General features: G+C 37.7%; 1 protein-coding gene across 2 annotated transcripts; it reads right to left on the bottom strand.

Moving 5' to 3' along the window:
- Positions 1-571: 571 nt before the first annotated feature.
- LOC149410299 (uncharacterized) lies at positions 572-21,520 on the bottom strand. Of its 2 annotated transcripts, none has more exons than XM_089648504.1 (7): positions 21,329-21,520; positions 18,292-18,416; positions 16,768-16,846; positions 8,064-8,216; positions 6,269-6,438; positions 4,607-4,698; positions 572-3,750 (listed from the first exon to the last, which is right to left on the bottom strand). In XM_089648504.1, the coding sequence occupies exons 1-7, from the start codon at positions 21,414-21,416 to the stop codon at positions 3,549-3,551; spliced, it is 909 nt and encodes a 302-aa protein (XP_089504630.1). In that variant the 5' UTR covers positions 21,417-21,520; the 3' UTR covers positions 572-3,548. The 2 variants fall into 2 exon arrangements, with proteins under 2 accessions (XP_089504630.1, XP_089504631.1); XM_089648505.1 differs by having other exon boundaries at positions 8,064-8,204.
- Positions 21,521-26,833: the final 5,313 nt, after the last annotated feature.

Below are 26,833 nucleotides of genomic sequence, written 5' to 3'. Positions count from 1 at the left end.
AATTTTTTTGTTTGTTAACATCAGATTGAATAATAAGGAACTCCAGAGAAAAAGTTATTATGTATACGTAGAATTTATAAATCCTCATTTAAAAATGAATAAAGCAACAACCGGTCTACGTGAGTATTATATGTATGGTCTACAATGTATTTTTGCACTTTGGTTCAATACAATAATATCAGTGACGAGATGCTGACATTTTACCTAACGTTCTTCAATGTTAAAAGCGGGTAATCTTAAGGATAAAAAAAACGCCTCAAGTACCATACAAAATACAGCGCCGGTTGAAAAAAAAAAAAAAAAAGATTGGTAGTGACGTCACATCCATAGATTTGGTGCAATTTTGGGAGACCCGAAAAAATAAATCTTTCAAAATTATTTTAACTATTAAAACTGTAAAAATTTTAAAAAATACTGATATTCAAGTTCGAAGGTCATTATTGAAAATAAAAATAAAACATGGGATTGGAGTTCCTTATTCTCCTAATGCGGTAATCTACCAAAACCACCTCTAACCTGTGATTTAGATGGCTTTGGTTCCCCTCTAAAGAGAATTTTTTTGTTGTTCGTTCCTGGTTATTAGTATTTTGAAAAATTCTTAGAACGTAAATTAACTTGATCAACACGGCTGTCACATCTGTGATTCATCTGCGAATATCGCATAATATGTGATCCTATCCTATCCTATTTCACTAACGCACAGACTTCGGGTGAAAGAGTGCCCCGTGATGAAATAGATTGTGTCGTAAAGGTTAGATATGTAATATTGCGTATAAAAATTCCGCAAAGATTATGTTTATGGTCAAGAGCTACATAATCAGAAGCGATAACATTAAAAAAAAAAAGAAACATCCACATGTTATGAATAATCTGCCAATTATCGGGATTTATTTTTGGGGTATTACGCCGTGTTGTGCTTCCTCCTTCTTTAGCCAAAGTTCTTGATATCCGATACTTGATGGCTACACCAAAACTAAACGCCGAAAACCACATTAAATTTACAAATTATACTGCAATACCGGCTACAGAGGGGCTGGAGGGCGCAACATGGTATCGCTCAACATACTTTTGAAAAGTGATGAATAAAAACTAGGTTAAACAGGCTAAATATTGGTGTCAGGTTAGTTTTTTTCATCGCTTTTAATGAGTTTTCAAAGGTGTGTCGATTTTTCAATGCGTCGAGTTGTCAAAGGAACCTGCTTCTACTTACATAAACACAATCTTAACCACGATCCAGGGCCAGCGGGTGGCGACTTAGCCGCAAGGAGCCAATGCGCTGATAAAACCTAACGCCCTTGAGATTTTAACTAGCGCCATTTGGCTCTGGGCCAGCCCTGCCACAATTTACACATCTGCCCTGATGATGGACGCTTTGAGGCTGTCCGAAACGTTGGCTAAAGAAGGAGAAAGCGCAACACGGCATAATACCCATAGATAAATCACAATATTTTTAGGTTAGAACTGAACTTATAAACGCGCTATTAATCACCAGTAAAGGTATGTTTCTTTGTATACTGTAAAGCTGTGCAAGCCCTAAGAAAAAAGGAAAATAAAACACGTTTCTGATTCATAAATTTTTTAGGATTTATTTTCTTTCATTTCTTGGAACAGGCAAAGTTTTTACAGACACCACGGACTGCAAGCAAGAACGTACACACAGCGGCAGATGAGTTAAATAAAAAGAAAGACAAAATACCTACAGTGAAAACGATACAATAAAATAATATACATAACTTCGTTAATAATTATTTACACATCAAATTATACTAGATTGCTCAGCTTGTCTTACATACAAACACTAGACACCGATTAACAAAATGTATCAGTTCATCTATTGACCCGTAGGAGCCGGCAAGAATACACGAAGACAATACCATACTTGATATTTTGGTGTCTGTGTTAACAAACCCAGTAAAAGTAATACGCAACGGCAAAATGAATGTATACGTTCGACACTGCAATTGAAGTGCTTCGTAAGTGCGTGGACACAATTATTCAACACTGCAAATGCAGGGCTCCGGCACCTAGGGGTTAATATATTATTTGCGAGAGTTGAGAAGACACGTTTCTTGCTTATTACGTATATTGAACATTTTGCAATTATGTCTTAATAAAGGATTCAATACAAGGTAAGAAATTGAGTGTTTTATTTTAAAAATTAATATCCATTAACTCCACATAGAAGGCCCTGATTATTAGATCCCTTTGAGAGAATGATCATTGAAGTTATACAATGAAATGGTGAATGAATTACAACCGCAAGATATCCTAATAATTGTCCAAAAATACTGGGGCGACTCCGTTGGGCAGGACACGTAGCAGAGATGGGAGATAACCATTCAACAAATACGTTTCATTATAATACGACGAAGGATTGTTTAAATATCTGAAAACGGGAGGTAGGATTGTTTGGACACGAGGAGCTGGAGGAAGACAGCAGGAGTCAAGACGTTTCCTTGCACGAGTGGTAATATTTACAATGTGTGTCAAAATCGCAGTGCAGACCATGACATATGTGACAACGAATGCCCGCTCGGTTCATTCCTCGGGATTGACGAGGATACCTGAGGCCCTAGATTGGCAGATCCAGATGTCCTCCCGCCATACAAACGAAGAATAACTGTGAAGCGGACAGAGTGGGAAGTGGCGGTGTAACAACGAAGAATTGAAGAAAAGAGTTGTATGTAGTAGTACAACGTAACTAAAGATTCTGCATGCGTGAATACCGCACAAGAGTCCCAACTGCTCTCGACCGTCCGAAGCCAGTGTGACTATGGCACCCTCATAGAATAAAGAACACAAGAAACTAGACGAAAACAAAAAAAAATCACCATTCTTGGCATAAATTTCAAATACAGAACTGTTTCGACATCATTATGAAAGATGGCGATATACAATGTCAGGCAAGTGTAAAAGAGACAGAGCGAGTGCTAAATGGGCTAGAACCAAAAGGTAATAAGTCAGTGGCCACATTGGCAAGGCATTTCTGGTGTTCTTCTTTATTCTATTGGCATCCCCAATGAGATCTTTTTTTTTAATGAAAATTTATTGAATTTAAAGAGTTATTTAGTAGAGTAAAACTAGTTTTTCAATATCTACAAAAATGACGGAGTTATGAGCTTTTAAAGCGAACATTTGTAAAACGTACGCAATAGTTTCCCGTGAAATCACAAGCAGTACAGTTCATAATCCGAATAGCAGCGCTACGGTACCGCGGCGCACGTCCCGTGACATCACACACTTCTGGGCCGGCCGCAAAAAATCAACATATTAACGGCTTATATCTTCGGTACTATACACAAACTATTACTGGTATTACAAAAATTCTAAAAGTTCTGTTCTCGGCGTGCTCTAAGCTCATTCGGGTATGTTGTGATGCTGAAAGTTATGTGGAGAGGAAGACGAAGGTAGAGAAGTATCTGGCTATCAAGATCTGGCAACCAAACACCATTTCAAGCAATGTTTTCATTATGAATGGCGGCCTTCCGCCAGGGCGATACTGAGAACATCTACTACCACTTTGTAATTTAGATTGGTGATGGGCTATTTCAAGAGTTTCTCTGTGCGCCCAGTTTGCAGACGATGTCGAGATTGCGGCGCAGGGTGGCCAACTGGTCGTACGTGTCCTGGCCCATGTAGTGCATGGCGGGCGTGACCTGGGACTTGCGCAGCGCGTACGGGACCAGCGAGATCACCGTGCCGTCCGTCAGGGGGATGTTACAATTGGCCATCTCGTCCACGCCGGCAGCACTGCAAATTTTACATAATATTTAGTTGGTTACTTCAAATTTAGCAACATTAATTCTAGAATTCAATTATTCACATTTTGGTAGAAAGAAGTCAGGTGTGATTTGACCAAAGATATTAGAAGAACGAGATATGCTATGTTGGCCGCCGGACCGTAGGCGGAGTACTACCTAATTAGGGTACTTTGAACGGTATCGGGACGTGTACGCACGAAATCTGTTCTATGTATTAGTGCGGATACCTTAGCGTAAGCGAAGGTGTGCAGTAGTATTGGTGAACAAAACCAGCGACACTGGGCAAAACAATTCCACACAGTATGAACTGCTCATAGCACATCTCGTTCTTCTAATATCTTTGGATTTGACATATTAATGAAAATAAAACAATTATTTGTTTATAACCACAAAATTCGCTTAGCACAAACATCTTCAGGGTATAAAATTAATCCTTTTGTTGAAATACCATTGTAAACGAAAGAGGCTAACTAACTAACTAATTAATTACGATTCGATAATTATATACATATAGTTTGGACCTTTACAAAGAGATTGGTGTATAATGTATAATATTCATACAAAAACATTGAATAATTCCGTGTTTTCTGCCATTGAAATGAGGTTGGCGCAAAAGGTAGAACTTCTCTTCCCGGCCTTAAGTATCAACCGACCGAACGGTTAGAACTACCTTTCCCGGTCGAATTGTGTTAAAATGCATTATTTTCCATTTTTCTGGAAACTGAAATACTTACTTATCATTATTATCCAACTACTACAGTATATTGAATATAAAATGTGCATATTAAGCGCGTCCATATTTTCAGTATATTTAGCGAGATGTTATAATGCCATGATGTACAAACCTTCCGAGAAGCAGGGGACTACCGGAGAGGGACATGACCATCTCCCCCTGGCGCGGTCTCCTCAGTACAGACATGGGGGTGTGCGGGGTCACCTGACAAAGTCAAACAAACAGACATTAGTTTCACAATAAAATGTACAAATTGAGAAAAAAATGGTATTAAAAACGCCATTACAACACCAAGCTGTTCTTTGTCATTGATAAAGTTGGTTTCATAGATGATTGAATTTTAATTATTCTGTGGTTAACTTATTATTCTTTAACCTGTGGTGTACCAGGAAATTCCTAGCTCAATTTCCAAAAGCTCAAATTTCAAAATCAAACGTCAAGTGTCCACTTAAATTTTTTTTGTGTCGCATTATATAAGTATATGATAACAATTCTTCCAGATTTCGGTAGTTTATACAACTGCTGTTATTAATAATATTATTTTGTACAAGAAACCTGTAAATAAATAATGCTAAAAATATAATTATTCATTATGACGTAAAAATTTTGACATTTCTTACGAAGTTAATTTTCTTCACTTTTCTTGGGTGAAATATTATAAAAATTACATCAAAATAATGTAGATAAAACTATCTTTCTGATGATACCTCAAATCTATTATTACACAATCAATTTATATCAAAAATAATGAAAGAAGACGCTTTGACACTAAAAACGCGGCAAATATTTCGTTGGCATTCCACAGAAAAATTCTTTGTAAAAAATCTGAAAAGCTAGAAGTCATTCCGGTATTTGCTGCGTAAAGAACGAGAATAGCCCAAGCGATTGTGACCTTGTTCTTCATACAAATTCCTTATACATAAGGGTCAAAATCGCACATAATTTTTTTTTTTTTTTTTTTAATTCGTAGATAATGTGCTGCACTCACATATGCGGTTCCGGGATACGACGGGTTAATGATAATCTAATGTTTATAAGACAATGTTTTTATGCATAGCACAAAGGATAATAAATTATTATAAGCAATACTTAGTCGCCTGTAATATCAATACAAATTTAAACTTAGGAGAACTTTTTTTACTTTGGAGATATTTTCAAGTTGTATTGATATTACAGGCGAATAATTATTGCTTATAATAATTTGTGGTTAACTTATATATTTGAATATAAAGTGTGGTGTTTTCTCTTTCTAAGTATGATAATGAGCGAGACACAGAGATTTTTATGAGAAACTCTTTTTACTCGGTCGGTGGCCGAGTTGACATCGCGCTTGGGTCCCACTCAGGCGTAGTGTGTTCAATTCCTCGGCTGGCCAAGTCCTCCATCACAACACAAGCAACATTTTCAGCTTACTGTGGTGGTAGTAGGAGATTTTCAAATATTGTCAGGTTATTCGTAACCCGGGAATGTTTGTCTTTCTTTTTTAAAATAAAAAAAATATATATATATATATATGAGCTGTTCCGTAAAGCAAACAAATTGATGTAAAACAGAACAGCGACGATATATATTAAAGAACTATTTTAATACATAAATTTCACAAATACAAAAAAATCGCCTTTCCAAAATCCTTTCAAAATGTAAAGCAATTTCTTCATTGCAAAGCCAAAAATAATTTTTAAAAAAGTTTAAAAGTATTGTCTGAGAACCGTCTTGTTTTGGAAAGTACCACAAATTTCTGAATATCTCAGTTATAGCAGGGATTATCCTGTACCTTGGGTGTGATGGGGGGGAAGTTCTTCATCTGGTTGCTGGAGGGGGTCTGGTAGGGCTGACGTCCCATGGCCGAGGCGCTGGAGCTGCGCCCCCGCCGGCTGACCCCCGACCTGTACGAGCTGGACGGGGGCTGCATCACCCCGCTGGACACCGAGCTGCTGCTGGAGGCTGTAGGGAACACACCACAATTAGTAACTCCAAATCAATAACATCTTAACTGTAACCAAAAATCAGTGCGGACATGGTTCACTTGCAACTCGCGGCAAGCCGACACCTGTATAACAGCCCCCGCTTACGCACTAGACGAGAGCCTAGTTAATGTTGTTGACGTGCACAACGCTGTAGCCGACTCGGGCAAATATTAATATATTTATTATGTGGTATTTAGCGAATATAAATTCAATGTAACTGCAAAAATGAGATTTTGATTTAAGTGTGGAGAAAAACGAAATATTTTCCAGTTAAATAAGCGTTTTTCACAGTAATAATAAGTAATAAATACAGTACTACGACTTTTGAGTCAGTATTACAAGATTTGACAATTTTTCATAGATAAAATAAACACGTGTAGCGGTTACGTCACCGCTCCTAGGGTCATCATATCATAACCAAACTGCACGAGTTAAGAAGCTGAGTCAACAATGAGACTTATGAAACCAAACGAAACTTCAATTGAAATATCGGAACCGCGATACGTAAACTGCTGATAAGAGAATGTTTGCATACACGGTGATGCAAACATTCATACAATGAACCGAGTCAGCAATCCTGAGGGTTGGACGTCCAGACGCTACTCCAACCCGTGGCAGACAAGAACAAAGGAATCAGTAGCTATATAAGAGGTGGAGGACCTAAGTACATTCTCATTCCACATCGTTCCATTCAACAAGTTCGACGCGACATCATCCCACTCGAGAAGTCCGACTCGGCGTAACGGAGGAATCGGCCATTATGGCCCCCGCGTCACGCTTCGATCTTTCTTCACCACATCGCTACACACCTACACCCGAACTTGTGCGGACTACAACCATGGACTTTTTGGGAATTCACCTCAACGCCCTGGGCCAGGCTATCATTCCTAGCCAGCGCTAGCCTAATGCGCCTAGACCCTGCGACCAGCTCATCGCCGTCTGCGCCTCGGCTCCGCAATCACCGTCGCCAGCCTGTACCTCCCGCTCATCTGTCGACCAGGTCCATCGCACCTTCGGCTACCTCGTTCACGCTGAAGTACCGGAAGACTCCTCGCCTTCATCAGTGCAAACGAGCGGACGAGTCCGATCTCCATAAACGCGGTGTCGACCCACTGACCCGCATCTCGACCATTCTACCGCAGTCATCGCCGTCTACGCCTGGTGTCATCATCATCATCAATCCAGAGCCATCTCCCAACTGCGCAACTCAACTGATGTGTTATACTGACTCACAATAAACACTGTGACAACAACATCATATTTCATTGTCTCACTACCAAGACCCCATACATGTTTGAAAGTGACGAAAAGATAAATTAGAATAATATTTAGATATATTATTTCCTTGCCAAGCGAATAAAATATATTCGAGTACATTAGGAGCATTCAAGGTTAGAAATATCATAAAATCGAAGCAAGTGTAGTGAGCTACAAACAAATCCACAGTGGGTATCTGGCACACTAGGGGTTAAAAATACAGAATAAGTTATTAACCTTCACAATGCTTGCTGTTTCAACTGAATCTACCACATATTGCCACAATTTTTGGATATTAATATATGCGACAGGCGTGTAGAGTAAAAATTTAAAAAAAAGACTCACGTGTGAATGCGCGAGACCTGGACAGGCTGCGCGACAGTCGCCGGGAGGGTCTCTTCTTGGCGGCGGAGGGTGCTGCAGGGGCCGACGGGGCCATGGGGGCGGGACGAGACTGCTGAGGCCGGCCTCCGCTGCCGGGCGCCTCTGTAACGTAGCCTGGTGAGAGCGGCCGATACCACACACAGCGGGAGGAGGAGCACCCAAACCAGACAAAACCACAGCGGGTTAGATGGAAAAGATATTGATGCGGGTTAGTAAGCCATTACACATGATTGAAGAGAATGAACAAATGATACATACATTTTGTGGCTTGCATTATTAATAAATTAATTACACGGTGTCCAGAAACTAGCGGTACAAGCAGAAAACTGGTGAATCCACATCACAGAACTCAAAAAAACCTTTTTTTTTTCATTTAACCATACTTTTAATTTTTTCAAATTTGATCTAAAAGATTCAAATTTTGGACTTGATTTACTCAGAAACGAAAAAATTTTACCAAAAAAATTACTCCAAATTATAATGTAATGTTTCCCGCTTGCACCACTAGTTTCCGGACACCATGTATAACTTAGTTTAAAACCACTTTATGTAACTAACTAACCAAAAGCTGTACATCTCGACACTGCAATTCCCTAGTGAGACGAGCGGCATATGATTTTATACTATTTTTTTAATAAATAAACCACACGACTTTTCCTAGCTGGGGTGGACAGAGAGGATAGATTGACATGCAACTCTCTCTTGGCACACACTCTTTGCGTCATTCACATTCATATATCATCTCAGACATACTCTTCTGTTATTTGAAATGACCTGACATCCCTTGATCGTGCCATGTTGTCTTCCTTGGGCCTAGGACTTCTTCTACGATTATCTTGCCGTTCTTTGTTCATTCGCACTACATGCCCAAACCATCCAAGCGTCCATTTCTCAATCTTACTAATTATGCTTAGAATCAACCTCGCATTGTTTGTTGATCTCCATTTTTTCACACGGTTTTACCAGACATACGCCTCAGAGATCTCATTTCTACAGCATTCATTCCTTTTGTAAATAATGTAATGAGACTGGCAGCGTGGCATTCGATTTGGCAACACTGGTGGCTTTCCATTTGGGGAAGAAGGCAGGCCAACATTTGAAGTGCCTTCAGTGCAAGTTTGAACTTGCTAGTCACTGGTCCGTTGTGATTATTTTCGTGAATGTCTTGCTTGTTCCCAAACATACATGACGGAAACAAAAAGGTTTTATTATATGGAAATGTGCCGTTGATATTATGCGTTTGATCTGTTGGTAGAAAAAAAGCTGTGCATAGATGCGATTTGCAGAAGTATGGGTCAAAAATGTTGGCGACATGCGTTGTGCATGCGGTTTCATACCAATAATGGTACACGGCCCAACCCTCGTTTCTATCATCCATTTTTCCAACCTGCATCATTTAAGCGGTTTTAAACAAAGGTATCTTTTATTTAACTACAATGTCAAGTACATAGATTGAAGAAGTACAGATACAGGGTGCACAAACGTTAGGAGGTGATTCAACATGATAGTAAAAAAGATAAATAACTTTTTTAGAAATTTCAACATTTTTAAGTAGTTTTCAGGTACAAAATTAGAATTGTTTGTATGTGATAAAAAACAATGGAATTTATAAAAAAATTATTTATCATTTTTTACTTCTACCATCATGTAGAACCACCTCTCAGAGTTTTTGCACTTTTCCTACAGACACATTGATAAGCCAACAAGCATAAATTTTACCCCAATACATATTATACAGTCTGACAACAAAATGAGGTTATGAAATCATTTAGATTTTTTTTAAATGGCAACACCACAATGTTTTAGCAGTAAAAGTATTATCTTTAAAAAAGCACTATTGTCCAGGTGCGTATTTTGAATGGTTCCATGATATTTCATCAAAATGACAATTAAACACACCTTTAAAAAGTGATATAGAGTCATTAAAAGTGATGAAATAAAAACAAGGTTAAATAGTTACCTATGTAACCTATTCAACCTAGTTTTTGTTTCATCGCTTTTCATGACTTTTTGTAGGTGTGTTGAACTGTCATTTTGATGAGATCCCCGGCCACCATTTTGAATATTAAAAAGTTTGCGATACTTTCCGAAAACAGACGATTCTAAGGAAATTTAATATCAAAACTTGTTTAATTTTGTATTTTTGTAATGCACATATTAAATAAATCAAAAAAAAAATATGTGAAAGAAACTAAGGAATTTTTTTTTCAGTTTAACTCTTGACAGGCCAAGATGCCAAACAAAACGTCTGTAACCATATGGGTTTTCCGACGACCCCATGCATTTTTATGTCTTATGGACTTAAACTATAGAAATCTTAATTATTCAGTCAATTATTAATGGTAACTTATGTATTTGCGCAGGAGTACGCAAAATACTAAAATGATATGTCAAGTATTTAAGCTAATATAAGGAGGATAGTAATTTTTGGGTACTACCTACTCCCCCACTTGGCTGGGGGATAGTTAAATAACCTCACAAATCTGAATGTACTAAAAGTTTCAAGACTAGCTTTACCCGGTGTTGCCATAGTAATGAAAAAAAAATAGATCTAATTTTATTAAATTCCTACATTTTCTTGTCAAACTTTATATTATCCATGGTCCAATGTTAAACAAAGTGCTAAGGCCGATGTAGAAAAGGTACTCAGACTGGGCCGGGTCACGCAGAGAATGATTTAAAGCTGAGGTTCGGCCAAAATAATAACTAGAATATTCACAACTTTATTGAGAACATTTCAAGTCTCACCCTCGGTCGGTAATGAATCGACATAAAGCACATGCAGTAAGAATGCGGTCAATTGAAGTATACAACACCGTTCTCGTACCACACCGACCCGAATACGGTCGCCAATAGAAATATAAGGAACAAGGCGCTCTCGGCGTCATTCGTCAATTCCTTACCGACACGTGAGGGAACCAACTTAACCCAATAGAAAAAAATTGACTTAGGTACTATTAGCAGTGGGCCACAGATATTATTGAACATCTAATAACAGCATACAGAAACAATCGTTTATCATATCCAATCTATTTAGGGAAAGAACATTTATAGTAGTCCCAGAGAAAGATCGAATATGTGACGACATCTTTCTAGTATCTTGTCTTTTTTAATTTTCCCACGTGTGAGAAGGAAGAGGATAATCGTCAACGATGTATGTACGACCTCTGTCTGGGACTACTTTGCAGTGAAACTCGCATATTTATAATGTATTGTTTTTTTCCGGTCCCTTGAAAACTAAAACGTCAATGCGAAAGAATATTGTGAATGATGTTTTTTGTATGGATATCGATGTATCACTCCCGAATATGCTTCAATAAATTACTGTCTAATTTTGAAACACTATATTGAATATGTAGGTTCTAATTGAAAATGCAAATCGATGGAGTCCATAAAGGCTGAAAAACTAGGCCTACCCTTTTTTATTTTTTTAATGTGTGAAACTGCTCAAGAGTCTCAACTGCCCTCTACCGTCTGGAGCCAGTGAGACTATGGCATCCCCAATTGGGGTATGTTGTGAGGCTGACGGTAACGGGGAGGGGAAGGTACCCGGCTATTCAGATCTGGTCACCAAACATGGCCAAAGCCATTTCAAGCAACGTTTCAATTCTTAATGGTGGTCTTACACCAGGGCGATACTGAGAGTATATTCCACTTTGGAACGTGCCGCAAATATACTACATATTATTTAATATGAGTAAATTGTGAAATAACACAAATTAATCAAATAAAATTTACTTGCGCACGCTGGGATTCGAACCCGCGACCTCCAGCCTGCTAGTCGAGAGCCTTACCCCTCGACTACGGAGGCTGTCAAATGAACCATAAAAATATATTAAAGATACATGTAATAGAAAATGGAAGACAATGTATCTTTTGCATGAATTTGATAAGGATCTTATTAAAGGTAATTTATTCAGTTTGCCACAACAATCAGAAATGTGATGATAAAATAGCATTTTTCAAAGCACAGCGCATACACAAACTTTAAAAATTACACACAGTCTGTATTTGGTCATAGAGCAATGAGTGCCACTGCTATCTGCCCACACTGAACAGACAATCCTTAGAAGTGTGATCTGTATGTACCAATTTGAAAGAAAAATTATTTTGCCAGTTAATAAACTCTGGGTAGTAATAGTTCGGAAACTGTATTAAGTGGGAAACTGGAGAATCTGAGCATTATGTTTTTTTGATATCCTTGACTAGAATAGTCATATTATGTCACCCACAGATGGCGTTAGCTGTCGATAATAATCCATGTAAATAAAAATGTAATACTAATGTTCGTTTGTTCAAAATTTTAAATCTCTGAAAGTTCTTCAACGATTGCTTTGAAATTTTGACATTGCATTCAAATACGCATTTTTTTTTATATACCTACATTAATAGATGTCACCTGTGACAGGTAAAAACATGCTTTTTTTCAAAAACAGAGCCATCTGTTGTACGTAAAAGCGACAAGCACTATTGTTTCTCTATCTGCACAGAAAGACTAAGCCACAGCGGACCTGGCGGGGTACAGCTAGTAGGATAATAAATAAGGTGAGAACTTCAAGGTCGGGGTCCAGATTATTCCAACTGCCTGCTAATCAAGACACCAGAGCCATTGTCAATCTTTCACAATAAAAGTACAAGTGTCTTGTTGAAGCCGGAGTTTTATTGATTAAGAGAAACTTTCAAAGCTGTGTATACTACGCTTTGGTGCATTTTTAAAAGCCATTAAGGAGATGCACTACGTGGCAATACAAAATCATGTGTTTTTGGTTTGAAAATTTGGTCGCCTAGAAATGTTTCAGATGCTTTAATTAAATACTGCGAGCAGAATACATCTTGGCCTTTGAAATAATCGAGTATTTTTTAGATAAGTCTTTTTGTGACGGACGTACTGCTCCGGGCTCGGCCGCGGTCACCCACGATTAGGATAATAAGATAAATATAGAATTGTGGAATAAAATTAAATGAATCCTAACTGTCCTAAAGAAATAAAATTGTATAAAATGTATGTAATAATGTAAAGATGTAAATGTATGAAGCAATGTAAAATGAAAATCTTATCAATAAATGAAACGTCGGAGCTTGGATAGAGGTATACGGGCAGAGAAGTATTGTTAGAGCTGGTACAATCATGAGAGCATTTTAATTCGGGCACGATTATTAGAGTCGTGCTTATACGAGAGGGAACGTTCGGCCCCGGCCCGAAGCAAGGGGCCGTGCGCCGTCGTAGCGTGCGAGGTGATTCGCCGTCAGAACGTTCCCCAAGCGCGATTCTGAGGATCGTGTCTGAACAAAGAGAGGCCGTGGTCGCGTTCGACCACGAGCCCAAAATTACCGGCCGAGAGGCGGTAGCCAACCCGGCGGCGGGCCGCGGGCGCGCCACAAACACGGGCTTCGATTCCAGGAATCAAAGAGAAAGCGGGCCCGTGTGAGCGTCGCTCGTCCGGCGAAGGCCGCCGGGGTCCTATAAAACGGGCAACAGTCCCTAGAAAAGTTAGATATCCAGCAACCTCCACCAGCTCTACACTTCTCTCTGCTCTGCCTTCTACCTCGCTCCGACTTCTGACTCTACTCGCCTTCTCTTCTTCTTCTGACCCTCGCCTCACCCCGGACCTCTCTGCCCCTACGAAAGACCCGGACTCTACAGCAAGGACGAGTACTAGCATCGGACCAGCTACAACGGCTACACAGACGCCCCGTTCTACCCCTCCACGCCACTGAAGGAAGGCATCATACGCCTCCACGGATTGGGATCACCGCCCTGTTTACAGTCTTGTGTGTCACACATTACGTCTGGCACACTTTTTATAAGCCCAGAAAAAAAATGTATAAGGCCTATGAAAGCTGCTTTAAAGTTCAAAATCTCCTACTTACGAATCCATTTTCGGTTATGGTTTTATTGTATAATGTGGAAAATTAAGTTATTTATAAAATGATAGAAAAACATTTAAATATTTGTGCCTGAAAATCCACAAAATAAAATAAAAGGCACTTTTTGACCATGTTTTTTTCTTGCATAAATCAAAACAGGTGGATGGTGATAAGCGGGAATTTAAGCCTTATCGCCATCTACGTAAGGTGTGTTATTGATAGCGGCTCGATTCAAAATATTACACGACATAGTGCATCGCCTTAAACTGCTAATTTTCAAATTTTACCTAAAAAATTCCAACTTCCGACTTGATCTACTCGATAACGATAGCTCAAATCAAAAAAAGTTATCATACACAAAATCGACTCCGTCATCTAGATTCACCAGTTTTCCGCTTGTACTATGAATTTCTGGACACAGTGTACAAGACAGGCCAATGAAATTGATAACCTGGTCAAAAAAACAATTTCTATGTTGATTGAAAGTTTTTCAATCAACATCGAATTTTTTTAATTAAAGTGTTTGATCAATTTCAAAAGAAGTAAGATAAAATTGAGCTTACTTCTATCGGTTTGTCATTCGGTGGTTCTGGTACATATTTGAAATTAAACAATACATATAGCCATAAAATAGGTTAGTCACATAAAGAAATGATAGTTTTAGAATGAACTACAGTATACAAGGTGTCTGGGGGTAAAGTGCCGTATGGTAACTTTCCGAGGCACTCTACATGAAAGCACAAGCTTAAGAGATAAATAAAATTATGCGATGATGCCCCGATGATGAGTGCAAGGCTCTCTGAAACGTTGGTAAAAGGAGGAGAAAGCCAACACGACATATTTTCCCAAAATCAATCACGATAATACTTTTGAAAATCTCAAATGATATCTGTATAAGAAGTCAATAAATATATGTGTATTGTGAATATCTCAATTCATATCCGTATAAGAAGTCAATAAATATATGTGTATTGTGAATATCTCAATTCATATCTGTATAAGAAGTCAATAAATATATGTGTATTGTGAAAATCTCAAATGATATCTGTATAAGAAGTCAATAAATACATGTGTATTGTGAATATCTCAAATCATATCTGTATAAGAAGTCAATAAATATATGTGTATTGTGAAAATCTCAAATGATATCTGTATAAGAAGTCAATAAATACATGTGTATTGTGAATATCTCAAATCATATCTGTATAAGAAGTCAATAAATATATGTGTATTGTGAAAATCTAAAATCATATCTGCAATAAATATATGTGTATTGTGAAAATCTAAAATCATATCTGCAATAAATATATGTGTAATGTGAAAATCTAAATCTAAATCAAATCTGTAAGGAAGTCAATAAATATATGTGTATTGTGAAAATCTAAAATCATATCTGCAATAAATATATGTGTATTGTGAAAATCTAAAATCATATCTGCAATAAATATATGTGTATTGTGAAAATCTAAAATCATATCTGCAATAAATATATGTGTATTGTGAAAATCTAAAATCATATCTGCAATAAATATATGTGTATTGTGAAAATCTAAAATCATATCTGCAATAAATATATGTGTAATGTGAAAATCTAAATCTAAATCAAATCTGTAAGGAAGTCAATAAATATATGTGTATTGTGAAAATCTAAAATCATATCTGCAATAAATATATGTGTATTGTGAAAATCTAAAATCATATCTGCAATAAATATATGTGTATTGTGAAAATCTAAAATCATATCTGCAATAAATATATGTGTATTGTGAAAATCTAAAATCATATCTGCAATAAATATATGTGTATTGTGAAAATCTAAAATCATATCTGCAATAAATATATGTGTAATGTGAAAATCTAAATCAAATCTGTAAAGAAGTCAATAGATATATGTGTATTGTGAAAATCTCAAACCATATCTGTATAAGAAGTCAATAAATATAATATGTGTATTGTGAAATTTTTTCACATTTTAGTTTTTAGTCATTTAAATCTCATTTTATTTCATTTGGTTAGCAGCAGTGACAGTTCTTATAGATATTCAACGGTGACCGGGTATCTCATCAAAATAACAGTTCAAAACACCTACAAAAAGTGATATAAAGTCATGAAAAGTGAAGAAACAAAAACTAGGTTACATAGGTAACTATTTAACCTAGTTTTTGTTTCATCAATTTTAATGACTCTATATCACTTTTTAAAGGAGTGTTTAATTGTCATTTTGATGAAATATCATGGAACCATACTCAAGATATAGATAATATATTTACATAACTATTTCATAAAATTGTAAGTAGTTCCCTCTTTTTTTTTTATTTTCAAGCCCTTTTCATACGAACTTGAATTTCTTTCTATGTAAACAACACTAAATTTCGCCATTGTACAGTAGGTATACATCTCACAGTAATACAAAAGGAGATGATTTTTATGAGTCTGTATCAGCTTGTGCCTCAAAGTACGCAAGAATACTATACTGCCGTCGTTATTCAGTGTATAACAGGACACTAAAAAACCCAAGGGGGTTAGGCGTGAAAGTTTAAATGGAAAAACAATTGATTTCGAAAAAGAGATTATCTTTTTAACTTGTACTGTTGAGTAGAATCACCTCCCAAAGTTAATGCACTTTACCACCGGACACCATATGTATGTACGAGTGTAAGTATTGATTGAACCCATAACCTTTCAATAAAGCTTCAAGTAAAATGAGTAATGCATACTTGCAGTTTTGTAAGCATTTAAACATAAATTGATCTGTTACAACAAAGTTACGTATATTATAATTTAAATAAATATTTACCGTCGTCTCTTTGACTGGTCGCAGAGTTTTCTGAACAAGAATAGTGTGTGGGAAGAGAGTTCAACTTGTTTTCTGATCTCTGAAAATAAAAGTAGTATAAGTAGAATAGATACAATACAAAAGGGAATAGTAGAAGGAGTCAGGGATGATTTCCTATGAAGACATGACACTATTGAGAGAATCAAGTGAAAAATCCTTCGACTCTGCAGAAATGGGCAGTCCGTTAGATACATTCCCCCATCTTAACAAACGGAATGCAATCTTTAGAGCACCGGCGTCAAGTGAGAATTATATCTTTGTTCTACCGGTATTTCAATGAAAAATGCTCCGAGGAACTAGAGTCATTGATCCATTCGGCACCAGTGCATAGTGGGGAAAAACGCTCAATATTTGCACACGGTTGACAATTGTCACATGTGAACGAGTCGGTTTTACAACAGCTCGGCTGTGGAACGATTTTCCGGCCTTTGTATGGCACATGTGTTTCTTCAAGACCCATATTCACCTTCCTCTCTTCAAAAAGACCCCAACACAGCATCCCCAAAGATAACGTAGGCCCCTAGGGAAAATATTTTTTGTGTGTAGTTAATGTTAAAAAAATGCTCTATAAGATTTCGAGTCCTCGCCGCTTCCAATCCTATCGACCTTGTGCAGTTTCTTACACCTAAAGCTGCTTTGTTTGCTGAAGGAAATTATTTTCCTCAGGTAGTTAACACACTTCGGCCAGGAAGGTAGTTTTACCCGTTCGGTCGATTGATGCTTAACGCCGGAAGGGGTTCTACCTTTTGCGACGACCTCATTTCAATAGCAGAAAACACGGAATTATTCAATGTTTTTACATGAATATTATATACCAATCTCTTTGTAAAGGTCTTAACTATATGTACATAATTATCCAATCGTAATGCAAGTCTTTTTTATTTATTTTCATGCCTTTCGTTTACATCGGTATTTCACAAGAGGGATAGTATATTATTTGTTAGTGAAATAATTCAATTCCTGGAATGAGGGTTTTTATTAACATGAAACCTGATTCGAATCTCTTTCTCCGTTCCGCACCCACTCAACTCCTATGTGCAAGCGAGCGAGAGATGTCGGGCGTATTTAAAGAAAGCAGGTATGAGCAAATACGGATAGGCGGACCGTAAATAAACATATTACGGGGTTAATTGAGTTGCATTTCAAATAATATTCGATTTTCATTTAGTACTTTTATAGCTTGGGTACGCGTAATTTTTTTTTCCAAAATATTTTAACTAAGATTTAAAACAAATTAAAGAAATTCGCACAGTACCTTTATTTTCGCCAGGAGTCAGGGTAGGGCCAGTGCAAAAAATACCAGTCCGAAATGTGCAATTATAATTGTTTTTTTTTAAATACTTGTCGTGCTCGACCCCTCACCTCTTTTCTTCGCTTCGTTTCCTTAAAAATACCCTCCACACAGCATCCCCAAAGATGACACTTTATTTGATTATTTTTCTCAGGGCCGTGTGGAGCTAATGTAAAATAATTAAATATGCTTACCAGCTGACCGATGGTTTTCTGCAGGTCAGCCTCACTGTATCTAGCCAAATAAGTGGTCTGCTGCGCTTCAATTGTCTTTATTGCTGCCTTTGTGTAGTTGTTAATGATCTGCTTGATAACATTAACTGCAAAACAAAACTTTACATGTATTACTGATAATAATTTAAAAACAAAAAAAGTACCAATTTTAAAATAGCAATTAAAATAATTTTCTGTTAAAAATATTATATTATTATCGATAGATTGTTTGAATTCTCCAAACAAACAACACTTCCAATTTTGAAAATAAAAATGACACTAAAATTCAAGTTAAATCGCAGAGTTCATTGAACTGGAGTTACATACAGATGGATAATGAATAAAATCAATCACCACCGAAAGTATTAGGATGGGTTGTTTCGGAGAATTTGAACAATTCATCAAATTTCAACGTTCATTTTCCAGTTCTGTGAGAGATTTTTTCAAGTTCTGTTTCAATTTCAGTTTTGTCAAGCAACTAGCCTATAATGATATAATAACAGAACTTGAATAGGACTTTCACAGAACCCGGAAATGAACGTTGAAATTTGATGAATTGTTCAAATTCTCCGAAACAACCCGTCCTTAGTATTTTTATTATTGAACGAGACGGCTATGGGTGATTTGGATCACCTAATCTCTTTCGTACTTACTAGCTTCGAGCCTAAGCCGGGCTTAGAGTGCGTATGTTACATTGTTAATGCAAGTTAGTAGTGGCCACTATTTCTTCTGCCTTGCAGCATGCTGAGGGTCAAATTGTTCGGCATGCACACAATCAGGGAGTGCACTCCAAAGCCCCTAGGCACTGTCTACCCTACATAATCTATGTAACCTAATATTAAAAAATACTATATGCGTGAAATTCTACCTACAAATCTGCGTGTCTAAAGCAGAAACTAAGTTTGCAAAATGAAACACATTTCATTTTCAAATAATGTGGACTGTATTCTACACAAAAATGTATGTCGCTCGCGAGTACCCGCCATACTATTTGGTTAATGTTCGCACACAATGCGACATGTCGACAACGGCTTTGACGTCTACTTACGTTTACTGACAGTGTTAGTAGCACGTTAATGTTAAATTTGTTCTGGAGATGGGTTTATATACCTATAATTTACGTGAATATATGTATATATTTGACATATTTCTCGTGTAGTTCCTTGACGGCGACGAATGCCCTATATTTAATATTAATTTCGTTATATGGGTGAATCCAAAATCTTCTTTTAGATATTTTTTTATTATTTTAACAAAGATAATGGAGAAAATATTGTCTTCATCGTTAGAGGCACTTGACATTGTATTAACTCCACGGATGCATGTGAAAAAATGATCAAGTTCAGTATAATTCGAGTAGCGCCATGTTCAGAAACCAGCTTTAAAGATTTGCATATCAGTAGGCGATTTGTGATTGCATCACAGTCGCGTAGCTTCTAGGTATATCTGTGTATGAAGGGCCTTAGTGTCGAAAAAGGCTGTACCTTTCGGTACAAATCACAAATGTAGCAATCAGTTGGTACCTCTATTGATTAGTACAACCTTACTAATGAAATGATTATCATAATAATATACTGGCTTTCATTAAAATATAGAAATCTCTAAATAGTATAAAATAAAGTTGCTTTCCGCGTCTGTCTGCTTGTGCGCTAAGTTTTGCTATACTACGCAATGAATTTTAATAGGGTTTTCTCTATCGTTTAGACAATTTCTTCTGGAAGTTTTATATATATATATATAGTATATGCATATTATATTTATAGAAAGTAGAGAAAAGTAGATGTTTTGCAATCAAGTAGTAAAAAAATATTTTAGTGTGCTTACATTGCTAACGCTGGCTAAACCTTATGAGATACATCACAATAATGTACTATGGATTTGTATATCTTAAAAAGGCCTAGAGAAGAGTACAAGACGGTATATGTCTGTCTCATAAGGATAAATCCCAGCAACGCCGGCACATCAGCTAGTTTTATATATTATTCTGTTGGGTTTGTAACATGCATATAAGTGGTTATTTAGATATTTGATGTGGCTGAAATCCCAATCAAACATCGGCTAAAGCAAATAGCTTAACCATTCTTATCAAAAACTTACTAGGTAATTCGCTGTTTTTTCTAGTGCCTACCCAGATTAAAAATACTGTGCACGCAACTGCACACAACCACATACAAAATCTTGTTGAATAAAACCGCATGTGTGGACATCGCCTCGAGCATTTCTTATTACTCGTCAGTTTTACTCAATCGAGTAAGAACGAATATTCGTATTAGGTTATAGACTTTGCTAGATATCCCTACATGAGTTAGAAAGACAATTGGAAGCCAGGCAAAGGGAACCAACATTACTGTCGTAATCTCCACTCCCCACATTCAAGTGCAATTATGGGCACGACTCACAGGTGACCATTGTAATTTCAATATCATCGGAAAGCATACTTGTAAAAAGAGATATGGAGGTAGCCCACAGACGAAAAATGAAATATGCCGGCTTTGGAGAGAATGTTTGAATCATAGTTTGCGTGTCTTATATGAGATCATTGGGTGTACGTGGCTTTAACATAACTGGCAGATCTTAATTCTTCAATACATCTCATGTAACTCTCATGTTTAGTTATAGAATTAACATCATTTTGATGTAGTACAATTTCCCAGTTTTATCATTTTCTTACTGGCTCTTGTCATCACTATTGCCATTGCATATACAGGTATAATGGAAATACGATTTACCAGCAAACAAAAAACATAACTTAGGATTTTGTACGTTCTGGTGGATGAAGGTGACACCATGGTTTATAGGTTCGATAGCTCCGTTGCAACCTCTGCCTCATAAACAATGCATATAACAGAAAGAGGTTATACCAACAGGACTACAGCACTGAGTGAGATTGTTATTTTGGCAAATATAACGGCCCTTAACGCAGTTAATACATCAAGGAATTAAATACATAGGTTTGCATTACCGATAAACAATTATAAATACAGTATGTTGTGATATTGGTTTGGGGCGGATTCACTACCTTCTTGCGTGTATTCGTCAGATATGTTTTTGGAGTCGATACGGAACAAATGAGGGAATCCGGATTTCTTCACTTTAGAACGAGGCATTTTAGGTTTTACTGGTAGACCACAGAGTCCACAAAACACTGAAACACGTTTATAAAGCAGAACACAGAAAAGTTTTATTGTATGGAAAACAAATTTGAAATACAACCAACTGATTTTCGGTATAGACAAGATCAAATTTTTTGTTATTATTACCACTACCAAAATATTACTTTCCTCATACGAACTTCCATAGAAATTTAGTGATTGTTTGTATGAAAAAAGGGAAATTATTTTCTCTCTTCTTGCAACTTGCAACCCTTGTTTTGATGTAGACCCGGAGAGTAGAGATTGTTGGTAACTAAAATGGGCTGTCACTGCGGTTCCGGTTACCGGATACCGACTGTGGAGCCGGTTTTTTTTTATCAAGTTACTTTAGGAACCGATTCCTACAAAAAAAAAACTATGGAAGGAGGATGACTAGAGTAATTCTGGGAAAAAATTGAGCCAGTTTCTCAAAATTAGAAATTAATTGGTTTTTTTACAGTTTTTTCTAACATTTTTTTAATAAATATTTCACAAAAAACCGGCTCCAAAAATTAATAGTTCTTGGAAGAATAAAATTTATTTATTGGATCTCCAACGGAATACATCACATAATTTTAACAGTAATTTACATTTATACACGGTTATAATGATGAATTTCATGAACCAAAAAATCCCTGCATTAGTGTAATTTGTTTCAATGAATTTGAAGCCAAATCTAGGATAAAGGGAAATTTCGTGGCAACCTTGTATGATAAACTTTTGAAACGGTTTGTAAGCAAAGTGCTAAAAGAACTATTTTAATTTTATTTGATGAGACAGAGAATGGGACATGATAAGATAAAATAAAGTAGGTGAAAGAATTTTTCATACATCTTGCCCCTCATCTTGCCACTCAAAACTCAAAACACCATAGAAGCAACATCAAGTGAGACAATAAGGAAGTTGAGTACATTTTTTTTTTTATCAATGTTCGCATTCAAACTTAAATTCTGGTATATATATATATATTTTTTTTATAGTTTGTTTTCATAATTAAATTAATTCTCAAAGTTTAAATTTTACTAAGCCCGCCAAAACGAGCGGAATCCGAGCGGTAAGAGGCGGGGTGTGAGAAAACTGTGAGAACCACGTCGCTTAAACATTTTGTATGGAAAAAAATTTAATTCTTCAATAAGGAATTCCAGTACATTTTAAAATTAGAATTGATTTTATTAAAAAAAAAGAAAATTGATTAAGATTTCATAGTTAAATTAATATTTTAAGTTAGAATATTTGCTTCTCCCGCCCAGCACGGTATTGAAGACGCTATGTATTTGTTGACCGCCGCGCAGAAAAGTAAGACCAAAAGTAAAATAACGGTTTACAGCCCAGTTCACTGTGAGACTTTTCTGCGCGGCGGCCTGAAGTGAAATAACATGTAATGTGACATGTATAATAATAAAAACTTCTAAGCGATGTAATAAACAACATATTATTATAAAGCACTATACGAATATGTATCTTTAGAAATCCATTTCTTTTTTTTATATTTTTTTTTTATATTAACTCCACACAGGAGGCCCTGAAGAAAATAATTTCCCTCAGGGCCTATGTCATCTTTGGGGATGCTGTGTGGAGGGTCTCTTTGTTGAGAGGAAGGAGTGAACATGGGCCTTGAAGAGCCCCATGTTGTAGGAGGGAGGAAACACAGAGGCCGGCAGTTCGTTCCACAGCTGAGCTGTTGAACTTAAGAACGAATCGTAGAAGCGACCCGTTCTCATGTGACAAATGTCAACCGTGTACAAATGTTGGGCGCGCGTTTGGCGTGTATCCCGACTATGCACCGGTGCCGAAGGGATCAATGACGCTAGTTCCTCAGAGCATCTTCCATTGTAATACCGATAGAACAAGGACAGCATACCTACCTGACGCCTGTGCTCTAAAGATTGCAGTCCGCTTGTTAAGATTGGGGAATCTATCAAACGGACCGCCCGTTTTTGCACAGAGTCAAGGGTTTTTTTCAGGTATTTAGGGGCTCCGGACCAGAGATGGCTACCAAATTCGAGAGTAGGGCGCACTTGCAAGGGTAAAGCCCGGGCAGTCCAGATAGGAGGAGTCTGGCGGCTCGGCTATCTGAGTTTCGGATAGGAAGAGAAGGTTGGGACGTTGGGATAAAAGATTGTGATGAACGGAATTTAGATTTGTGTGCAGGCCGCGAATGTTGGCAAAATTTACCAACAGTTTTGGCCCGCACCGGGGACGCCTGCTACTCGCCGCTGTAACGATGTTAAGTTTGTTTTTTTGTAGGTTCATGATTTTAATTTTTTTTTTTTGTAAGGGTATGAGGTGAAAGGAAGGTCTGGAAAGGAAAGGTATGAGGGGTGGGTAGGAATCTGGGGTTCAGGCTGTCCAAGAGTGATGAGCGTTTGGTTCCAGCCCACCCACTGCGGTGCTAGGCGATAGGCTGGGAGAGTCCGGCTGGAGAGGGCATCCAATGCGCCCCAAACGCTGCTGCTGGGTCCCCTCCGGTCACGAACCGGCACAACAGCAGTGGCGGGGTTTTTTCACTCGCTGATGGGGCAGCCCACCCTTAGTCGTGAGCCTGAGGGTCGGGCCCCTGTACTATCGAGCGGCCCGGACAGCGGTAACCGGTTGTAAAGGGTCTCCATCAACCAGCATCTCCCAACCGGCCCGCCACGCAGAAGGTCGGCCGAAGCACCCGCCACCAAGACCTGCGCAAACCTTAACCCATGAACCCGGGTTAACCATATAATAATAACAACAAATACCTACATATATTTGACAATAGATGGGAGCTATTTTCTTCACATAGATCCCATTGACAAAGGGGTTTCTCCGGGAATGCAGCTGGTTTTCAGCAGGGCCTTATTATATGGTAAACAAAAGATGAAATATTTAAAAACCATCACCACATTATAATATATATTATAATGAGTAGAGAATAATTATCATTTATCAGGTTATGGCGAAATGTCAGATGGATAGAATACGCAATGATTATTATACTGTAAAAATGTATTATATTTATCGTAACGTACAAATGAACACAATTAATAATTTGATATACTTACTTGGAAGCTTTAACTCCACGACCGGCTGTGATTAGACCCAAATAAACGTTTGGCCTATACACCTCTCTCATCTAAACCGACCATTTCTCATGTAATAGAAAGAGATGCACCATAAACATTGCGGTGACTCGTTCTACGTATAAGCCACGATACAATACATGTGACGTCAGAATTCTTTCGACCAATCGTGGAGCGTATTCAGTTTATTGCTATTTAATGCTTTTTCAAGAACGTTTAACTAATTCTAATAATAATAATATAGAAATATATTTATATATTTAGAATCGATATTTTTTGATCTACATGAACATATTTTTTATAAGTCAATATATTTTTCACTCAACTTCCTTACTATCCAGTTTTTGTTACTCGTTTATTGATATTTGAATTTTAATATAATAGTGAATTAATTAACAAATTATTTTTTTCGGAGTTTTACGAGTTTAGTTAAATACTTTACATATATTACATGTATTGAAAACATTAAATTACGTATACTGCATGCACCCTATTGTTCACGAATAGCTCTGTCTAGGGCCAATGCGATGTGCAGGGCAATGATTGTTATAACTATACTCAAGGGGAGTTTAATATTAATACTATTCAAGTAAAAGAAAAGGAGGAACGAGTAAAAAAAAGAAGTTACTTAGTTACAAAACACTCTTAAAATTTATTTAAAACAAAAATGTATAAAGAAGGGTTAATCTTAATCTAGGCTTAATAATAGTCTTAAATTATAATTCTTATCTGGAACCGCGGATCTCCACGTTCGCACTTATTACCGACAACACAAGCGGCAACTTGGGTTTGATCCGAAGGGCGGAATTAGTTCAGCCTGGGCCAAGGCTCCGAAGGGCGGAGTCGGCAGGCAGCGACTCCTGAGAGGGCAGCTTCCTGGTAGGAAAATCCTCGGCGCCGCTCCAAGGGGGAGAGCAGGAAGTTTCTCGGCGGAGGCGAGACGGTAACTCCTGCTAGGGCATCTCCCTGGTCGGAAGAGCCTCGGTGCCGCTCCAAGGGGGAGGGCAGGAAGTTTCTCGGCGGAGGCGAGACGGTAACTTCTGCTAGGGCAGTTTCCTGGTCAGCAGAGCCTCGGCGCCGCTCCAAGGGGGAGAGCAGGATGATGACTCCCAAGATGATGACTGTCGAGTGCGGAATGGGAACTGTCGAAAACTAGGCGAGATCGTGACTGCCGAGAGGGCAGCTTCCTGGTCGGGAGCGCCTCGGCGACCACCCCCAAGGGGGGGCGAGATGATGACTGTCGGGTGCCAAAAAATCAACTGTTGAGGAATGGAATCTGTTGTCAGCTGCGCAATCCGGCGACTGTAGCGCGCCTGTCGTGGGGTGCTGGAACTAAAGTGGTTCCGATTTACACCACTTCGGTACGTTGTTTGAGTCCGTGGCGCTGGCATCGACATTCTCACCGCTAGAGTTATTATTATTTTAAAAGATGTTAAAATTACATTTGTGCAAAATACCTTCAAACAATTGCAATAGCCTAGCCTTGGGCAAAGGTTTTTACTGCCGGGTCGCCGGCTTAACAATACACCCATTTCGGATTACGACTTGATGGGTGTATTTCCAAGTTGGCTTTCTAAATTTTTATTGCGGGTTCCGGCCAGGCTATTGACTGAACATTTAAGGTCTAATAATGCGGACTGCCGCTTCAATCTGCGTGTGAAATCACAGAGACAGATGCGGGCGCACGTGTTTGCTTTGGCTTTTCTGTGAATTCAAGTCACGTAGATACCTAGGGACATATTGATATGTCCCTAGGTATCCATGTGACTTGAATTCACAGAAAGGCCAAAGCAACCACGTGCGCCTGCATCTGTCTCTGTGATTTTACACGCAGATGGAGGCGGCAGTCGGATATTATTAGACCTTAAGTATTTAGTAAAGAGCCTGGCCGGAAATCGCAATAAAAATTTAGAAAGCCAACTCAAGCAATACACCCATTAGTCGGCAGATTTATCTCTAGACCCTCATTAAGTAGTAATTCTGAAATGGGAACGTTAAGCCAGCGACCCAGCAATAAAACAAACCTTCGCCCAAGGCTAGGCTAAATTGTAATTGTTTGAAGGTCATATTTAAAAACGTAATTTTAAAATATTGAACATTAAGTATAAATCTAGATGTAAGAGTAATTGTCAACTTAGATTAGAAATTTAATTGCAACCAGATATTAATTATGTGTATGCATGCATAATGTTAAGATACTTAAATATATTTTAAGATTTTGAACCGTAAGTTAATCAGAATCAGCCAGACAGCGCAATCTAGCGGTGAGAATGGCGATGCCAGCGCCACGGACTCGAGAAAACGCACCGAAGTGGTGTAAAGCGGAACCACTATAGTTCCAGC

This window comes from Hesperophylax consimilis, chromosome 28, assembly GCF_061612785.1.
Source record: "Hesperophylax consimilis isolate HC1 chromosome 28, BYU_Hcon_1.0, whole genome shotgun sequence".
Taxonomy (NCBI): Eukaryota; Metazoa; Arthropoda; class Insecta; order Trichoptera; family Limnephilidae; genus Hesperophylax; species Hesperophylax consimilis.
The sequence above is the reverse complement of the archived record's forward strand: the minus strand, read 5'-3'. Positions and strand labels throughout refer to the sequence as shown.

What these genes read in the sequence shown, in the direction of transcription:
- LOC149410299 (XM_089648504.1), bottom strand. Translation starts at nt 21,416, where the DNA reads ATGCCTCGTTCTAAAGTGAAGAAATCCGGATTCCCTCATTTGTTCCGT. An exon ending in GACCAGTCAAAGAGACGACG is followed by an intron (nt 8,217 to 16,767) that starts GTAAATATTTAT and finishes CGCTCTCACCAG; the next exon opens with GCTACGTTACAGAGGCGCCC. An exon ending in AGTCCCCTGCTTCTCGGAAG is followed by an intron (nt 3,751 to 4,606) that starts GTTTGTACATCA and finishes TAAAATTTGCAG; the next exon opens with TGCTGCCGGCGTGGACGAGA.